The sequence below is a fragment of the Vidua chalybeata genome, chromosome Z, assembly GCF_026979565.1.
Source record: "Vidua chalybeata isolate OUT-0048 chromosome Z, bVidCha1 merged haplotype, whole genome shotgun sequence".
Taxonomy (NCBI): Eukaryota; Metazoa; Chordata; class Aves; order Passeriformes; family Viduidae; genus Vidua; species Vidua chalybeata.
In genome coordinates this window covers 58,813,353-58,831,033 of record NC_071570.1, presented here as the reverse complement: position 1 = coordinate 58,831,033, position 17,681 = coordinate 58,813,353, and the positions used below count along the sequence as shown (strand labels likewise).

At 39.0% G+C, this 17,681-nt stretch overlaps 2 protein-coding genes across 4 annotated transcripts in view; both read right to left on the bottom strand.

The window, feature by feature from the left end:
- Positions 1–3,772, bottom strand: part of SMC5 (structural maintenance of chromosomes 5) — a 41,566-nt gene extending 37,794 nt beyond the window's left edge. Inside the window, exons 1-3 of one of the 2 annotated variants that reach the window (XM_053969146.1) lie at positions 3,544–3,772; positions 2,159–2,300; positions 1,030–1,082 (exon numbers count right to left, since the gene is read on the bottom strand). In XM_053969146.1, the coding sequence (XP_053825121.1) occupies positions 1,030–1,082; positions 2,159–2,300; positions 3,544–3,644 (296 nt within the window). In that variant the 5' untranslated portion in view covers positions 3,645–3,772. Of the gene's footprint in view, positions 1–1,029; positions 1,083–2,158; positions 2,301–3,234; positions 3,305–3,543 lie in introns of those variants that run through there. The other variant, XM_053969147.1, reaches the window with a different exon arrangement.
- Positions 3,773–6,663: 2,891 nt separating this feature from the next.
- MAMDC2 (MAM domain containing 2) overlaps positions 6,664–17,681 on the bottom strand; it is a 62,228-nt gene continuing 51,210 nt past the window's right edge. The window contains exons 10-14 of one of the 2 annotated variants that reach the window (XM_053969149.1): positions 12,518–12,611; positions 10,691–10,843; positions 8,620–8,879; positions 7,910–7,994; positions 6,664–7,609 (exon numbers count right to left, since the gene is read on the bottom strand). In XM_053969149.1, the coding sequence (XP_053825124.1) occupies positions 7,548–7,609; positions 7,910–7,994; positions 8,620–8,879; positions 10,691–10,843; positions 12,518–12,611 (654 nt within the window). In that variant the 3' untranslated portion in view covers positions 6,664–7,547. Of the gene's footprint in view, positions 7,610–7,909; positions 7,995–8,619; positions 8,880–10,690; positions 10,844–12,517; positions 12,612–17,681 lie in introns of those variants that run through there. The other variant, XM_053969150.1, reaches the window with a different exon arrangement.

Genomic DNA, 17,681 nt, shown 5'->3' with positions numbered 1-17,681 from the left:
ATATGTTTATGTCTAATGAGCTATGAAATGCTAAATCTTCAGATATTGCAAGATTCTTTTCAGAATTTCAAGTAACATTGCAATACATTCATGTTAAAACAACTACACCATCTATCTGAAAGACATCCTATCTCCTGAACATATTGCCTGGCCAATCTCCAAAGAAGGTCTTACTTGATCAATCCCACAATAACAAAAATGGACAGACAAAAATTTTTCCAAGGCCTTGCTGCAGTATTTTTTTTCCCTCAATAAAATTTTCTTTTCGGAGAACCTGATCAGGGTGGCCAATTGCTATACAAATTAACACAGGCTATGAATCAGTTGACTATCTCTATTTTCTCTTTCACTCAGGCCAATAGACCAGGCTGAGGCTGATTAAAATCATCTGTGCCATAGCGTCCACAAAAGGATGCATGTAGTATTGCCCTATGCAGAAGCTACTAATGGAATTTTAAGGCCAAAAGATTTCCAGTTACTCTGTTTTACAACACCTTACCTACAAGACCGCATTACATGGAATTAGTCAGATCTTTTTTTTTATTTCTTTTCTAGCCGTATGTGACATTTTCAGTGAGAATGTGAGCAAGCCCCTCCTACCAGCAGTATCAATATAAGAAAGTGAAGGCAGATCAATCTGTTCTAAAACTTAGACTTTTGTCTTTTTTTCTTCAATGAAAAGAATTCCAACCACCACGTAGAGATGGCAGTAGTGACTAAATCATCAGAACCTTAAATGGAATCAAAAGCTAAACACACCACATAGAACTATCTTTTTCTATGCATTTTTTGTACATCAAGACAAGGTGAAATGCTTCAGAACGCACGATCAAGAGTAGCCATCACTGCTTATTTCTTGTGTGATAATTATATAACTTTATGTTCTGAAGCCTGCAGGAATTAAAAAAGTACAAATTAAGCTTAAAGACAGACCTTCGCACAAAAATTTTTTTTCTCACAAGTTTGTGAATGACTGTGGGGGGAAATGATCCAATTAAAAGCACATGAGGAAATAGTTTTACTACTTACAGTTCAATTTCCACTATGCCTTTCATGCACCCCTGCTTCACAAACAGACCAATCTACAAAATTAATTTACAAGTTGTTATTGCAAAAGAAAATGTATTATCTTACAAGAATACACATCTGTACAATGGAACTACTTAACAATGTATTTTATTGAAAACTTAAAAGCAAAATAAAGCACTAACTAAAAATAAAGGAAGACACTATCCTCCACAAGAAGCATTAGAACCTCCTCCACAAGTTAACAATTTCTGATCAACTTCAGCCTCCAAAACTGAACAAATTATAATCAGCAGAACCACGGACAGGAAGAAGTTCTTGTGAATTTGGGGAACAAAAACAAGACACTGCCAAGTACCTGTACTAGAACTGCCAATTCTAATAGTATGAAAATACATCATGAGAAGTGAAGAGAAATACCAAAACACAATATTGCCATGCAATCAATTCCCATATTCACATTTGCTTATGACTGAGCAGCTACAGGAGAATATGTGCAATCATTTAGGCACCCAGATTTATTGCTCCAAATCTACTCAGAGAAATTGCATCCAACGAGAATATCCAAGAAGGCAAGTGCAAAAGTGTGAAAATTTCAAGATATAAACTTCCTACTACAGCATCAATGCATACCTTGACAGTAAAAAGTGCAAACAAAGTAAAGCAATCCAAATTCTACTTAAATCAAAGATCAGTGCCACTATGCTTTTAGCTGAATTTTCAAGACACATTAGGAGTACATTATTTCTAGAGGTACTATGTATTTCGGAATTTATTTTAGACTGTGTCTATTTCTCCTTTAGTTGGTACTACTTATCAAATGTTTAGGCCATTAAGTGGCATTTTTCTACCCCACTGTGGATACTTAGCCATCTTCAAATAAAACCTCTAGTCAACTTAGATTGCACTACAATTTAAGTGTTTCCATTTCATAATTTATATGAGACAGCAAGTAGTTAATTAAAATAATCCCCCCTTTGTCTCTGGACTAGGTTACTCTTCAATTCAGATGCCTTACTTTTTATAAAATTAAAGCAAATCAAGGATAAGAGTTTTTCCCCCTATCCCCTGCTTGGCAGCGCTCTGAATGAAATTCAGATTAACTATGAAAATCACAAAACCTCATAATTACCTTATCAGCTCGCCCTAGGAAAGAAGGTTTTCCAGCCAGTCCCAGGCAGATAGCACAAACAATGCTTGACTTGCCTGTGCCATTAGCACCTACAACCAGGTTCAGGTTGGGCCCTGGATGTACTTCACAGACAGTGTATGTTCTGGAAAGCACAGCAAGTTTTTGAATTTTAAAACATTACAATACCTTTAAAAACAAAAAGGAACTTGCTTAGAAACATTTCATTATTTTATTAAACACATACAATTCCTCATCTCGACTCAATTGTGAAATACTGTTTTGTAAGAAAGTCTCAAGAGTGAAAACCAACATTTCAGTGAAACACCATGAAATACATTCCCACCAGCCAGAGTCCTCACCAGAACTTTCTTTAAAATTAGTGACTATGAAGAATAAAATCCAGCAATATGACAACTTCACAAATGAACTTACTAGGGTATCATTTTATTTTATGCATCAAAAAAAAGACAGAAAACTGATCATGCAGTAGCTTTCTGGAGTTACCACATCAGCTCGTGCCTAGTGTTCGTTTTTTTTCTAACTGCATTAGACATCTTTCATCATGCGCATCCAGAATGCCTACTGCAACAGTAACTATGGGAAGAGACCAAACCCACCCTTGCAAATTCGTATCAAGTTAACATCCTAAATTTATAAAGATCATTTGATGTTCTATTCCTGCACTGTGCCAAATACAGAGAGCTGAAAGGAGGAATACAAAGCAGTTAATGGCAACACAATATTATAAACCATGTACTTGTGGAAGAGAAGGTATATGAACCCTTAATGAGGATCTAACTACTGTCTCTGAGGATTTAATTAACATCTAACACGTAACTCATGCACTACAATACTGAAGATTTTCAAGGCTCGAATGGAGCCGTAAGAAAACGGTCCGACAACTTTTGCTGGAACAAATACGTCCGAAAATAATCATATCCGCAGTACACAGCAGCTGAAAAAAACACGCGCAAAGACCACAGACACTTCATCCTAATGGGTCTCAAGGCCTATCCCCACTGCCCTACGAGCATCTTCTGCAGTCTCCCCTTCTCCACTGCTTGGCAAGCACCTACCTGAGAGACAAAGAGCACGCAGAGGCTGCACGGCCGACAGGAGCCATGACCTCTGGGGAAGGCTAACCGCCACCAAGGAACGCGCCCCCAGGGAAGCGACATTGAGCTGACAACCCCTGGGAGTCGTAACGCCCACAGCAGCGCCTCCCAGCAAGACACCACCTTCCGTGGAACACCGCTTCCCGCACTCCCTCCTCCAGCCCTCAGTACCCGCGCGATCCCGCTCCGCTGCTTCGGCCCCTGTACGGCGGGGCGGAAGGACCAGGCCGCGGCCGCTCAGGAGGGGAGAAATGCCCCCCGCTCACTCACAGAAAGTTCTTCATGAAGATCCTGACGATGGAGCCTAATACGAAGGGGGACTTGGACTCACCACGCTTCACAACCTTCCCCTTTTCCCGCGCCGCCGCCATGGCCCTAGGCCCCTCCCGCCCCAAGGCCACCCCTCCTTCCCCCTTGGAGCCGAGCCCGCGCCGCGCGCTCAGCTCAATCGCCCGAGGGGGCGGGACTGAGCCGCCCTAAAGCTCCTCACCGGCCTGGGCGCGGCGCCCATTGGCTGGCGGGGCGGGGCGGGGCGGGGCGGGGCGGGGCGGGGCGGGGCGGGGCGTTGCGGCCATTGTTGCTGGGGCGGCCGCGGTGGCAGCACCCTGAATGGGCCGGGTTGGCTGGTGGCGAGCACCGCGTTCCGCTACCCGTGCGGTCCCTTCACCACCACAGTTCCTGCGAACGTTTACGACGTTTCGAGCGGCTGGGCTTGTTTAGTTTGGAGAAGACTGAGAGAGAATCTCATTGATGCATACAACTATCTCAAAGGTAGTTGCCAAGAGGAGGTTGCTAGACTCTTTTCAGTGGTGTCCTGGGACAGGACGAGGAGCAGTGGCCCTAAAGTAAAGCTCAGGAGCTTTCCTCAACATGAGAAGAACTTCTTTATACTGCGAGTGGCAGAGCACTGTAACAGCCTTCCCCTGGAGGTTGTGGAGTCTCCCTCTCTGGAAGCATTCAAACCCCACCTAGACTCATTCCTGTGTCACTTGCTGTAGGTGACCTTGCCTTGGCAGGGCGGGTTGGAATTGATCATCTCCAGAGCTCCCTTCCAACCCTAACAATTCTGTGATTCCATGATTCAGGCTAATGGTTCCGGTAAGTAACATTCCAAGACTGCCTGTCAAACAACAGGGGCTAGTTTGGCAGCAGAAGTTCACAGGTGTTTCTGGTCAGCTCAAGGATGAGCCCAGGAGCCATGAATCCAGGCTGAGGCCTAAGGAGAATTCCTGAGTGGCCCAGACTGAGGAGCGTGGCTGGTGAATGCACCACAACAGACAGCTCGTCTTTTCTTTGAGGTGGGATGAGAGGCAGGTTTTCTCTTTTTCAAAACGTGAGAGGTAGAACAGAACTCAGTGTGTCTGTCACATTGCAAAAGAAGTGTGCTCTCTTCAGGCCTTGCCCTTACACCGCTGCTCCTTTGGAGCAGTAGGTCTCCTGAGTGAGGGCAGTCACACTGGCAAGCTCTGCTCGCATCCAGGTGGACAAAATGCCAGGTCTTTTAGTGCTTGGCTTGAGCTGTCTTTGTGAATCTTCATGATTGTAAAGTGAAGTTTATATTAGGTTTATTTTGGTGTGATACCATAGTCAGAATACCATTTCATTTACTTTATAAAGACAGAATAACAGTGACAATTTATAACAGTTGTTATTCTGGATTTCTGTTGGTGTAAATGAGATCTGAATTTGCCCCTCTTTTTGGAAATTAGTAAGGATAATGATGAAATGAAAACTAATGGGACAATATTTAAAGAATAAAATCAAGATTAAACATAAGGACAGTATTGAACAGGAAGACAATAAAAGGGCTCTCCACTGATCTCAGGACAAGCTGAGTTCCAGTCCAGCACAAAGCTACAGCAGTAGCTTTGTATTTGATTTACAGCAATCAAATACAAGCCCATTACCGCTTGGGACATTATGGCTGCTTTTTGAGGTTTTTTAATTTCCATTTTACAGATTTTGACACAACTGGGATAAAAGCAATTACTTGTAAGGTCTTCACTAGCTTTTGAAGAAATTTTCAGACATTAAACAGGAGACTGGTATGGCAAGTCTCAGAAAAACTGTTTGCCCCACTGTGGTCCTGGTACAGCAGTGAAGAAAAAAATAGTAAATGAATATGGATCCAGGACAGAAATTAATTGCATGAGGAGTTTCCCATTAGGACGGAGCTGATGGAATATTTTTTTATCTCACCATAAAACTGAAGTTTGCCAGTGGAGAAATCTTAATGCACCGTACCCAGTTTTCAAATGTTTTGTAGCCATTCTTTCACTAATCTCTGAATTTCCTATTCTATGAATTGATATTCATCAAACATTGAAGTAAATGAAAGCCACCTTTCAAATTTTCTCTCTGTACTTCAATTCCTGCTGCAAAAATGATTGGAAAGGAGATGATCCCTACTTAAGGAAGAACTTAGGTGATTTTTTGGTTTGGTGTTTTGGTGAGCTTTCCCTCGCTCCTTTTTTTGCCTCCCCCCCGTCCCCCCCCATCAGGGCAATGCCTCACACCTTGTGGATAAGTACTTTCTTCAGTGATACTGATAAAATCACTAGCAGTGAGATCCCTAGAAATCATTCAGTGGAGAGCAGGTTAGGATCCTTCATTTAGGTTTTTATTTTATCAGCCTAAATCTGAGCACTTTGATGGAGTTGAGGCAGAGTTGCATAAATATTTAGAGATAGGAGCCTAACAGTTGTACTTCATGCTTCATTTCATTTACATACAGAGAACAACCAAGCCTGATTAAGTGCTTCATCTTCACTTGTTTTCTGCTTAGATAATTTGAGCTGAATATTGATACCAAAACATGCACTTTTCAGAACAACTGTAAAATTGTGTTGATGTGTAGGAAACAGTCCATTATTTCTGTTTGCTTTCATTTTTGAATAATAGCAAGAGTGATGTGTTCATAAGCAGCTGACTGGGGCGACTAGGTATCTAGGATGTGTAGATAAGATATCTATTCCTTTTGGCTCTTCCTCGGTCTCCAGGAAACAAAAAATGGCTTCAATCTGTGTGGTCAAATAAATACATGAGTATTGAATGTACTGCATTGAACAATCTCTTAAATTGTTTCTGTCACCGAAATGAAAATTTATGAAAGATGCAAGGACCTAGATCATCCTAGGTGCTGTTGATCCTTATATGCTGTTAGGAAAAGCATATTAGTTCTGAAAGGAGCAGGATATGGTCGCTGTAAGAATAATTTCTACCACTCAGTACATAGCTTCCTGCAGCAGTTCAGATTACTTTTTGTTGGCCTTCATAGGTGATGTGATCCACACATTTCATTCTCTTCATGTTCAAAATGAATTCAGGCTACTTTATTAGGTTCAGTTCTTTCTCCTTACACTAATTAGTATGAAATCTAGAGCAGAGCAATAAGATGATATTCAAATTATTTAGGAAGTTATAGTAAATTAAAAAAAAAAAACCCTTACGCACAAATACATTAGACCTTAAAAAATAACTAGCTGTGAACTCAGTTTCCTATTAATATAAATGCAAGACATCTGTGGTTGGGCAAAGTGTAAGTGCATTCTCAGTGAGTGTACAAACTTATTTAATAAAAAAATAACAAGACTCTTATCCCTGAAAACATATGGCTTTAAAGTGTTTCATTTCATATAATTCCACAGGCCAGCATTTTATGCTGAATTATACTGAACACTAGAAGTGAGTTTGTTATTGACAAATATATTTGTTATAGTAAAGTACACTGTCACAAAAGATTGCCAGCAGAGTATTAAGTTTCCCAGAGAGATTTGTCACTGAGAATAATTGCACTTTACCTGTAGGATAATACTAGTAGCTAACACTATTTTCTTTGTTATTTCAAAACATTTATAATTTTCTTAACAAAAATCCATTCTATCCCCAACACAAAACATTCACTGAATGCAGATTTAAGATAACACAATATTGGACTTCAATTGTGCAACTTGAATTTCCTCTTTTTACTTATATACCAGAAACGTTAAAAAAAATTAAAAATGAATGATCTGTGCAAAATGGGAAGCCTTTATATAATAACTGATACCTCATGCAAAAGAGGAAATAATATTAAAAACTTATGGTCTAAGAAGCCCTGAGTCAATAATCTCATTGAAAAGGCGAGGAACATGCGTGCTCCAAGTTCTTCCTGTGTATTGGTGTGTATTCAAACCAGTCCAGCATTTACTTAAAACATATTTTAAAACAGGCAGTTCATGCAGTTTCTCACATACAGTTCTTCAATGTGCTTCATTCCTTTCAGCAGACTGTTTTTAATACTCAATTTCGTTTAAGCTGTCAGGATAGCCTGATGAAAATTGAATTTCTTCCACTTCTGGAATACAAAGAATGAAAAAAGACTTAATTATTTTTATTTTTGTCATACTTAATAATACAGCAGAATTTAATTAGCATGCTGAATTTAAATGGGACTGTCATGTGGTTTTTAAAAAGTTTACAGCCACTTTATTAGTTGAGATTCTGAGGATGATCTCACATCCTATTAGAGTAAAACTTCTGCACTCACCCAGCAGTCTGATATTAAATTCAAATGGAAACTCAAGGGAAATATCACCCACCCACAAACAAGCACTGTGAATTTCAGGTGTGTCTAACAAAGTATCTTGGAACTTACCCAAACAAGGTCCTGCCTGGAACAGAATATCATCAATAGCAGTGTCACTTCTTATTGACACACCACGGATTGCCTCAAAAATAATCTGTAAAGTAAGACACAAATTTTCATGAATCCAAATGGTGGAAGGGCTGAAAAAAATAATACATATTCAAGGGGTACCCTTTACCACCTCCCCTGCCCTCCCTTCCCCTCTCCCCTCTCTTTCGTTTTCCCCTCTCCTTAGACAGACCTCTGGCTTTGCATCATCCCTTCTCCTCCCTTGGAAGGACTTGGTGCTCCCTTGGAAAGACTACCCTACAAGAAGCTGCCATTTCATCACAGATCAGTGGCTGTGTCAAATCTGGACAGGGCTACAGACAACTGAAGGAAAAGAAATTGCACAAATGATCCTGGAAAAGCCCTACCACTACTGACAAAAAATGAGGGTGTTTAAATTTAAATACTTTGAAATAGCATTTAAGTATGTTTAAAAAAATTTGAATTCATAACTATTTTCCTACTTGCAACCTATTCACATCTTTAATAAATCCCTCCCTAACTTCATTTGTAAAAAATTACATTATTTCATGTTCTTCAGGTATCCATTCAATACCACCTACTTTTTAACATTTCAGTTTATTATTTTTTTAAACAATACAAAACTTTGGTTCTAGTACATAGTTCACTTCAATATTCCAATTTGACTGCTTCTTGTTTGTTTTTCTTACCTGGTAGCTTGTATCACTTTCATATTCTATCAGTCCCCTTAGCCATGAGATGCTTTGTTCCCCTGTCCTCCTCCACAAAGGTATCTCTTCATCATCCCCTTCCTTTTTTAGATAAACACTTAATAATCCAGTCCCAGCTCCATACATATGATAGAAAAACGTCAGGCATTGTTTTCCAGATGTTCCTCTTAGTGGTCTTGAAACTAGGTATGCTCTCTGTCCATAGACCATGTTAGATGCCTCTATATACATGTAGTATCCTTAAAGAGATATATAAGTAAATATTAGCAAAGTAGGATACATTATGTTGGAATGTTCATTATGCTCAACATGCTTATTATATTTTAAAAAAGCTCACGATTGAAACTATTTTGATAATGATTCATAGACTTTCTGCATTTGTAAACTGTAATATTTGAGATACTGTAATAATTGTGTACTGTAATAATGATGGGTTTGAATTCATAAAGCCAAGAGATGATCTAGTCTTTCTAACAAGTTTATAGTATGATTCAGTCTTTAGCGAAAAAGGCAAGTTATTTTATTATGCTGTCATATGAGCTCTAGGTTTTGATTTTTAACTGAAGGAACTTCTACGCATAGTGAACAAGAAAATCTTTGAAATGGATTGCACTAAGTTTGGTACAAACCAGCTTGGGAATTCTCCAATACGCTGTATGAATTATTGACCTACAAGTGTAGATATCTTCCTTTTCACTTCCTCTCTTGACTGCTGCTCCCCACCAAACTACAACCTGGCTTAGAAGGGATGTCTTCACTAGGGGTTTGCGCAGAAAATAGGACTCCCGAGTATCACAAGGAACTCTCAAGCATCCACTGGCTGCTGTTGTTGCTCTCAGCATTCTGTGTGTCTCACTGATCCTTGGGAATTCCCTCTCCCTCTGAAGGCAGTCTCACCCCCAGGACTTGTGGTGACAGGCAGGTAAAGGGACAGACCACAAAAAGAGTGCACTGGGATTGCATGAAGATTTCCTGCATTATCTGAGTTCACTGTCTCCTGGCAGAGTGTACATCTCAAAACAGAACAGTTGCTTTATGCAGTGGATGGGATGTGGGGATGCTCCTCAGTCTTGTGACACACCTCAGTTTGCTCCAGCTGGTGATACCTGTGTGATGGAATGAGGGGCAGGAATTTGCCTTCCACCAATTCACAGCCTGAACCCTTAAAACTTGGTTATATCTGTTGAAATACAAAGCCACAGAAAAGAATACAAAGGAAGAATATACTACAGCTGCTCTTACACCAGGAATTGCACTCTGATAGAGATCGATTCATTGGAATTCTGAGACAGCTGCAAGTACATCTGAGGGTATGCTTTAGGCTATGGTTGGTGGTGATGCAGTTTTCTGTGCACTTCTGCTGATGGGGGTCCTACCTACCTAAATACTTGAACTTGCACTAGTGAGCTTGTGGAGCACATTTTCAAGATAAAGGGCTTGTGGGATCTCTTTTATTCTTCATGTTTTCTTTTGAGTTTGAACACAAAGGTGTTCATGCAGAAGAATCCCAAACACTTGCACAGCTTCCTGTTAAGAAATTAACTAAGGAATAATCATTCTTGATTGATATTTGAATTATTGAATTATTCCTGATTGATATTTGATTGTTGAGTCACAGACAGGCTTAAAAGGCTCACAGTCCTAAAGTCAAGCTATCAGCCTCACTTCTCAGACTACTTAATGATCCACATTAACTGAAAATAGGTCTAAACTCAGTTGCAGGGACTATTCACATAAACTGGGAGTTTGGAAGGAGCTTTTTCTGCAGGATCTGGACAGTCATCTTCTTCTTTTGTCTCCTAAGGAAAAGGCTACTTTGGGACAACCAAATTACCCACATGGCCTGAAGATAATTCACATTAAATGTCATAATCTCAAAACCACTCATGACTCCGTGCAGAATGTGCTTACTTAATTTGATTAGTAACTTTTCTGAAGAGAAGAGTAGAAGCTTTCTCTATCTTCTGGGTTATCGTTTAAAATATTTAATTAATATTTTTTATTAACTGTCAATCTCTGTTCTGAAAATTCAATGTGTAACTTAACTCACCTACCCCAGTAGTGTGGTCTCCTTTCGGTCCTGTGTAAGAAGTGGGAGTTGGACCCCTCTTCCTGTGCCAGCTCCCACGACCTCTCTTCTTCTGGGTAAACACACACTCATCTTTTTCAAAAGTGCATTCTCCAGGAGTGGGCAGCAACAAATCTGTAAGGAGAGGATATAGTTTAAAATTTCAAATATGTGTATTGCATTTTCTCACCTGCTGACATCAATTACAGCTACCTGGCAATGCTTACAATAGTCACAAGCTTATACAAGCTACCTTCAAACTGTCATATAAAATTTAATTTAATTCTCTTCACATCTTTGGGAAAATTTGTGCCCTAGTCTAGCTCAGTGACTAGGATTCACTAGTCCTAGGATTCTTTAAAACAGCTTATTTGTCTTCCCAACAGTGCTTTGGACTAGATTATTTTATGAGGTCTTTTGGTTTTAATCATTGGATTCAATGGTCTTAGAGGTCTTTTCTAATCTTAGCAATTCTATGATTCTAAAATGGGCTGTTATAGGATTACCAGTGTAATTTTCTTCACTGTTCTGGCTCCCCAAGCACACATACAAGTTCCAGCATGTATAACTTGCATAATAAATGAGCCTTGTCAAAGACTGGAGTTTCTGTGAACTGAAATCAATGCCACATTCAGCTCTCCTCTGCTCCTTTGGCACCAGACTCTACTGCAGCCTACAACAGACCACAGAGCTGCAATTACTAGAATTCAATTCTATTAGATCATACAAAAGGTGATACAGTTCAGGTGTATGCCAGGAAGCTTCTGTCAGATAATGTTCATTTGTCATTCAGAAGTAGACATTTTGAGCTGCCTCTACCTTTTGAAGAGGAGGAAGCCTTGATACCTCTGGGGCATTTTTCAGGCTTTTGTTTTGCTGCCATCAAAGACAAGCCATGGCATGACTGTACACCCAGATAGCAGTTCTGCACCTTTGGTTCCTTTTCCAATTACTTAAAATTTACAGCAAGGCAAAACAGACAACTGTTGGAAATAGTTCAGAAAAATGGCATCTTGTTTTGTACATGTGATTTCTCTCTATTTTGTACATGTGATTTCTTTCTGAATGCATAAAATCCAATCAAAAGAGGTCATTAAAAAGCTATTAGGACATTGCAAAGACATGGCTTTATTCCAAAGAAGAATGGAATTGTAGATTGTGCCTGCCTCATGAGAATGTTTTTTTTTTAAATTAGGATACAATTGTTGTATTGTCAAACCTCACAAAGCCACAAATAGGGAGTTTGGTGAGTTCAGAGAGATTGGCCTGTGCATGTCAAAGGGTAAAGTTTTGCTGAAAACCATTCAGTTCTTCCCACTACAGAAGGAGTCTTGGACTGCTCTTCTCTGTCTTCATCAAAAAACTGCAGCTCAGTTCTTTAGGTTGTGTCTTGGCCTTGCACAACTGTACTTCTTGCCTAAAAAAAAAATATGCTGTGTTTTGAAAAATACTGCTTTGGGGTCTATTCCTGGCTTCTTAAAGACCATTTGAAAACTACTTTTCACTCAGTTGAACTGTGGGTTTATTTTAAAGCCCTCAAAGGACCATTCACCTATATGCCACTGATCTGGAGTCACTGAAATTTATTAGGAGTTAGCTGGTACCCCTGTGAGCAAAAACTGGTCCTTGCTGGATGTTTGCTACTTTGCAAAAATAGAATTTATGCAATACTTATTAGAAAAAAAGAAAAGACAAGAAACCACAACAGGATGAAGACAGCTGTAGGATAGGCTTGGAAAATGTAGGTGTATGATGAACTCTTACTCAAAAGGATAGCAGCTGTTGGATGACAAATAAACATGGTCTTACCAGCAGCCTGGCAGCTTCCCAGGTTCAATGATACATCATCCAGTGCCACAAGTCCACAGTCCCAGAAGCTTTTACACCAGATAACAAAGACAACCTGCAATACAGGAAGGAAGTTTCAGGTACAAAACCTGGCACTGTTAAGAGTCTGAAATGTTAAGTGTTTTTTCCAAATGCACAGATAATTTTGAAATCTACAGAACAGGAATAATGGATCCACTTTGCCTTGGCACTTTCTGCCAATGACTGAAATGTCTATTCCAGTGGGGACTAAATGTATGTTTTCAATCTAAAGAAAATATTTTCTTGCTTTTGTAGGCAAATTATGTATATCTGTATGTAATTCCCATTTTACTAGAGTATTTTTTTGTCTGTGAGAAAACATGACTCACTAAGGTCGTTGTGTTTTCTTGCCCAACACCAAACATGACCAGCTCAAATATCTTCAGCTATCTTATTCTGAAAACTAGGAGGTTTCATCCATGGAAAAATAAATTTGAAAGAGTAATGTGGAGTGATGGACAAGAGTGGCTGTGGCGAAATGCAAAGAATAATAGAGATGAACTGAAAGTACTACACAAAATGGGATTATTCATAAATGACTCAGTGCCATGACATCATAGAGCAAGAGACTTTAAATATTATGCATCATTCACAGTGCTCATCTGAGTTAGTGAAGATTAATAAAAACATCCAAGATCATTAATCTGAGTAAACATTAATTCTGCCACAGAAAATACAAGTCACTCATGAGATAGTAAAATAAAATGTAAAGAAACTGTAAGACTGTCAGTTGCCCTTCTGCCAAAGTTGACACAGATCTCTTTGAATTGCAGAAGACACATTAGGACTTATTTTGTGAAAACACTGCTGGTGGTTTTCTTGGCCTAACTACTCCAAACCATCTGGCTGACCACTGGGGTTATGACCATAATTTAGGAAGAGCTTTTCAAAAAACAATTCCTATGTATTGAGGTCTATTCTAGTGATTGCAGATGGATTACTGTCACTTCTGACTGTTTAATCTTCTGGACAACGCTTCGGTTGCATATTTGAGGTTAAATGCTAACTGACAAGTTTCATAAGGTTACAAAAAGGCATTTAAGAGTTGTTACAGCATTATTTAGTATGTTCTCTTCTAGTAGGCTTGGTAACACCTTCAATATGGTACCTACATGGTATTTTGCCAGTTTGTTTTGCTTATAAAGCAGTATTACACCAAAAACTTGGAAGCATGTATGTATTATGCTACCCAGGGTAGAGCAATTTTTGAAACTCTTCCATTTAGTGCTACCAATCCTGGTTATTATTGATTATCTGTCTTGTAAATTGCCATGATATGGAGTTGAAGAGTGGCCCTGCACAGAATGCAAAACTGCTCAGCATATGGTTGCCTAAACCCCACACTTGTTTTTGTTTTCTTCCCACTGTAGAACTGTATCTTAGCCTCAAGGTTTAACAGGAAAAAAATTCTTTCATACTTTATAAGTTCATTGTCAGCATACAGGGCAATCCTTTAAAAACAGTAGCATCTCTTGGAAAAAAAACATAAAATAAGCGTAAAATAAGATACTGACATTGGGAGAATATCATTCAACCAAATTTTAATAAATGCATTCTGGTGAACATTTGTAATGATCTAAAGACATATTATAGCCCTAAATCCATGAATCTTCAGAGAACCACACATGTAAGGATGAAGTCAGTCCTCATTTGTGAAGTAACATTTCCACACTGTGGAGTCATGTTTTAAGCGATGCTTTAGTATTGACCTCACTGGGAGCAGAATTAAGAGATTGCACTAATTTGTTCTATACAAGGTATGTAACTACTCATTGGTTCCTGGAGAAAGCCCTCAATTTAAAAAGCATCACAACAATAACTGTGATCTCTCAAAGGCCATTGAACCAGTGATCTTTGAATCAGATCAATCCTTTGGTTGTACAGTGACACTTGTAAATGTGTTCAGTTTTTCCATCTGTAGCTTAAGCTTCATTGGTTTTCCACATGATTTTTGTGGTGTTGAGGGACACACTGCCATGAGCACACTCTGTAATTTCAGGGATGAAATTACAAAGTCTTCTACTTGGGAGCTTCTGCTTGGGATTGCAGAGTTTTCAGCAAATGGCTGAAATGCCTATAGCAAATGTACTGAAATTGTTACAGTCTCCTCAATTTATTTTGTTGTTACATTCTTGATTTAGTTTTAGGCAATGGACTAGAACATTTTTTATCTACAGGTCAAATTTATTTACTCTTCTTCTGTTTTAAATATCCTTTTCTGTCATAAAGCAAAATATTTGAGTATTTGAACGTTACCTACCAAAATTGTATCAACTTGGATTTACTCAACTACTTATTTTCACACTTAGTCAGATCTCTGAATCCATCCTACAGTCTCAGTAGAACTAATCTCAAGTTGCTTTGCATTTGTTCTTGTTTTAAATTAAAATATTTGCTAGGTCAATTTTTCCAAAATATAATTTTATTACTTTATCTCATGCCTTGGAGAAAACAATAGGGGATTCTTTGTGCTGAGCTTTTTTTTTTTTGTCGTAAAGCATGGCAGATGAACAACATACTGATTGTTGCAAGCTAGGTAACAGAGATTCCTGGACTCACATGCTATTTTGGATGCTAAATTAAAAACATTATCCAGTGAAGGCAGTTGTTGCCTGTGTTACTGAAAAATAAAACATATCTCTCATGTCTCTTTTTGTTCCAATAACAGGACACAGCTAGGCCATCTGTTTCCTTCCAAATCATTGCCCCAGCTTAGAAGCTGGTTTGTTTATCTTGCAGTGCCTAATCAATGGTCCTGGCCTTCAGTCTTAAAGTATCAATAATCCTTTCTTAGCACTTGTCCTGGATGATATGAGGTATGAGCAATGCCAGGTGAAAATGGCCAGTCAAGCAAGCTTCTGCTAAGACACTGTATTGGGTTGTGCTGCAGATACTGGGTGAGGTAGAAGGGATTTCTCATCCTTAGCACTCAGTGACTCTACAAGGGGTTAAAACTCACATGCATGTAAAGTTAATCTGCTTTTAGAGGAGAAGAAATAGGAGGACATACAGTAAGTTGCCTTCAGTGTAAGGAGGGATAATGGGGAAGCTTGCTGTAGGAGGTTTGGAGGGAGCTGGACAGAGAACAGGAGAAAAGGAGATCCCTATATATTCTATGTGTTTTCTTTCCTCCTTGTTTATCCCAGAACATATACATCTTGCTCAATTAGAGAGCCAGATCAGCCAAACAGAAGAAAAACATGAAAACGGTGCAATCTGGTGATTTAAAAGCAAGCTATGCCTCTGCAACAAGATAATTTATCTTTTCCATCCTAACGAATAATCCTAGGTTTAAATGACGCACTGTAAATCTGTGTAGACACAAAACTCGGTCTTTCACTTAGACACATTTAAAGTTCAATTTCCTAAAGAAGAAGGACAGTTGTAGTGGAGTCTGAGGTGTTGTTTTTTCTGAGAAGCGACTGTTGTAACTTCCTCACAGTGACACAAAACTCAGTATTACAAAATCAAAGAATAATTTGAACACTAGAAACAAAGTGTGAACTGACAGGAAGAAGCAGTCAAGATGTTTTCACACAAGACATGGAGCCTGACTTTTCAGTCAGTTATGCTAATAAAGAGCTTACATATAAGCATGTAAGCCAGGGACTGACCACACAGGGGATGGGAAAAACATTCTGACTGTCTCAGGGCTTTTCAATGCAGATGTTTTAAGTGTTACTCATAGCTAGCTTAATTAAACTGCATAGGAGGACGAGGAGGGGGGAGGACAAGGAGGAGGGGGACAAGGAGGAGGAGGAGGATGAGCATGAGGAGGAGGAGGATGAAGACGAGGAGGACAAGGAAGATGAGGACAAGGAAGATGAGGACGAGGAGGAGGATGAAGATGCCCTCCTTCAGTTGGCACCTGACTGGAGAACTTTGTTTTTCATACAAGTGACTTGATCACAGGGATCTAGGTTTTCATTGTTTATCCAAGATTAGTTTAGTCATTTACCTATGACTTTGGTGGACTAGCAGGAAACACAGATTTCTTGCCAGCAAAGAGAAACAAATGCTAGAATCATTTAACATTGAGCATCACCACAGTGATGATGTGAGAAGAAAAGTCCAAAGACACTCAGATCAAGTACTAGGAAGGCAGCAGGGTGATGACAGATATTTAGGGAAACACAGAACAAAGAAACAAACCAGCACAAAAGCTTTTGTATCATGTCCAACCCCAAAAAAGCTGAAGAACTTGCTGAACTGGAGGTCACAACTGGACCACTGTGGTTACAGTCACTGTGAGGTCTATTTTCCATGGATTTTTTAAATCTTTTAAAAAATGTATGTATACTATTAGCCTTCACAGCATCTTGCAGCAAAGTTTCTCAGTGTTGTTCTGAGAAAGTCTTCTCTTTCCTTTTTTTTAAAACATGTAAATATTCAAGTACAACATTGAGTCACTTGATTTTTCTTTCTCCCAATGGCAACTAAAATTAGTTATGGAGGATGAGAGAAAGCAAACAGATGAACTCAAGTAAAGAGAGGGAGGAAAAAACATCAAAGAGGAATGAAAATATACTTAAGAAATGAAAACCCAAAAATGCAGCCACAGCTACTCTGATGAAAGTAGGATAGACTGTTATGCCAATTACCTTTCTGAGGATTTGATTTTGAACTCTGGGAGGTTCAAGCAGGTAATATTGCAAAATATTGCAATATTTTATTAGGTAATATTGTAAAAGTGTGCATGATTGATAAAGAACACAAGATTTTTTTTTTTCAAAAACCTGAGCTTCACAATGGTAACCCAGATGTAGCAAGAATGAGCAGAATTGATAAAAGCAGACCCAAATGAACTCAAACCTTCATTAATTATTCCATGCTGGTGTTTACCCACATACACATGCACACACACACATACACACACACACACACAATTAAAATGTAGATTCTTGCTTCACAGTTCATGTGAGCTTCTCAAGGATGCAAATGATATGTGAAATTTTCTTCCAGTTAGCTCCTACATTTTCCTGACATGTATCGGCATGGAAAATCAATTTCAGTACATTCAATCAACTGAAAATAATCTATATGATTCAGATTTATGTTTTCATGCTGCCCTTCCAGAGGCTTATACAATAAACCATGAAGGATT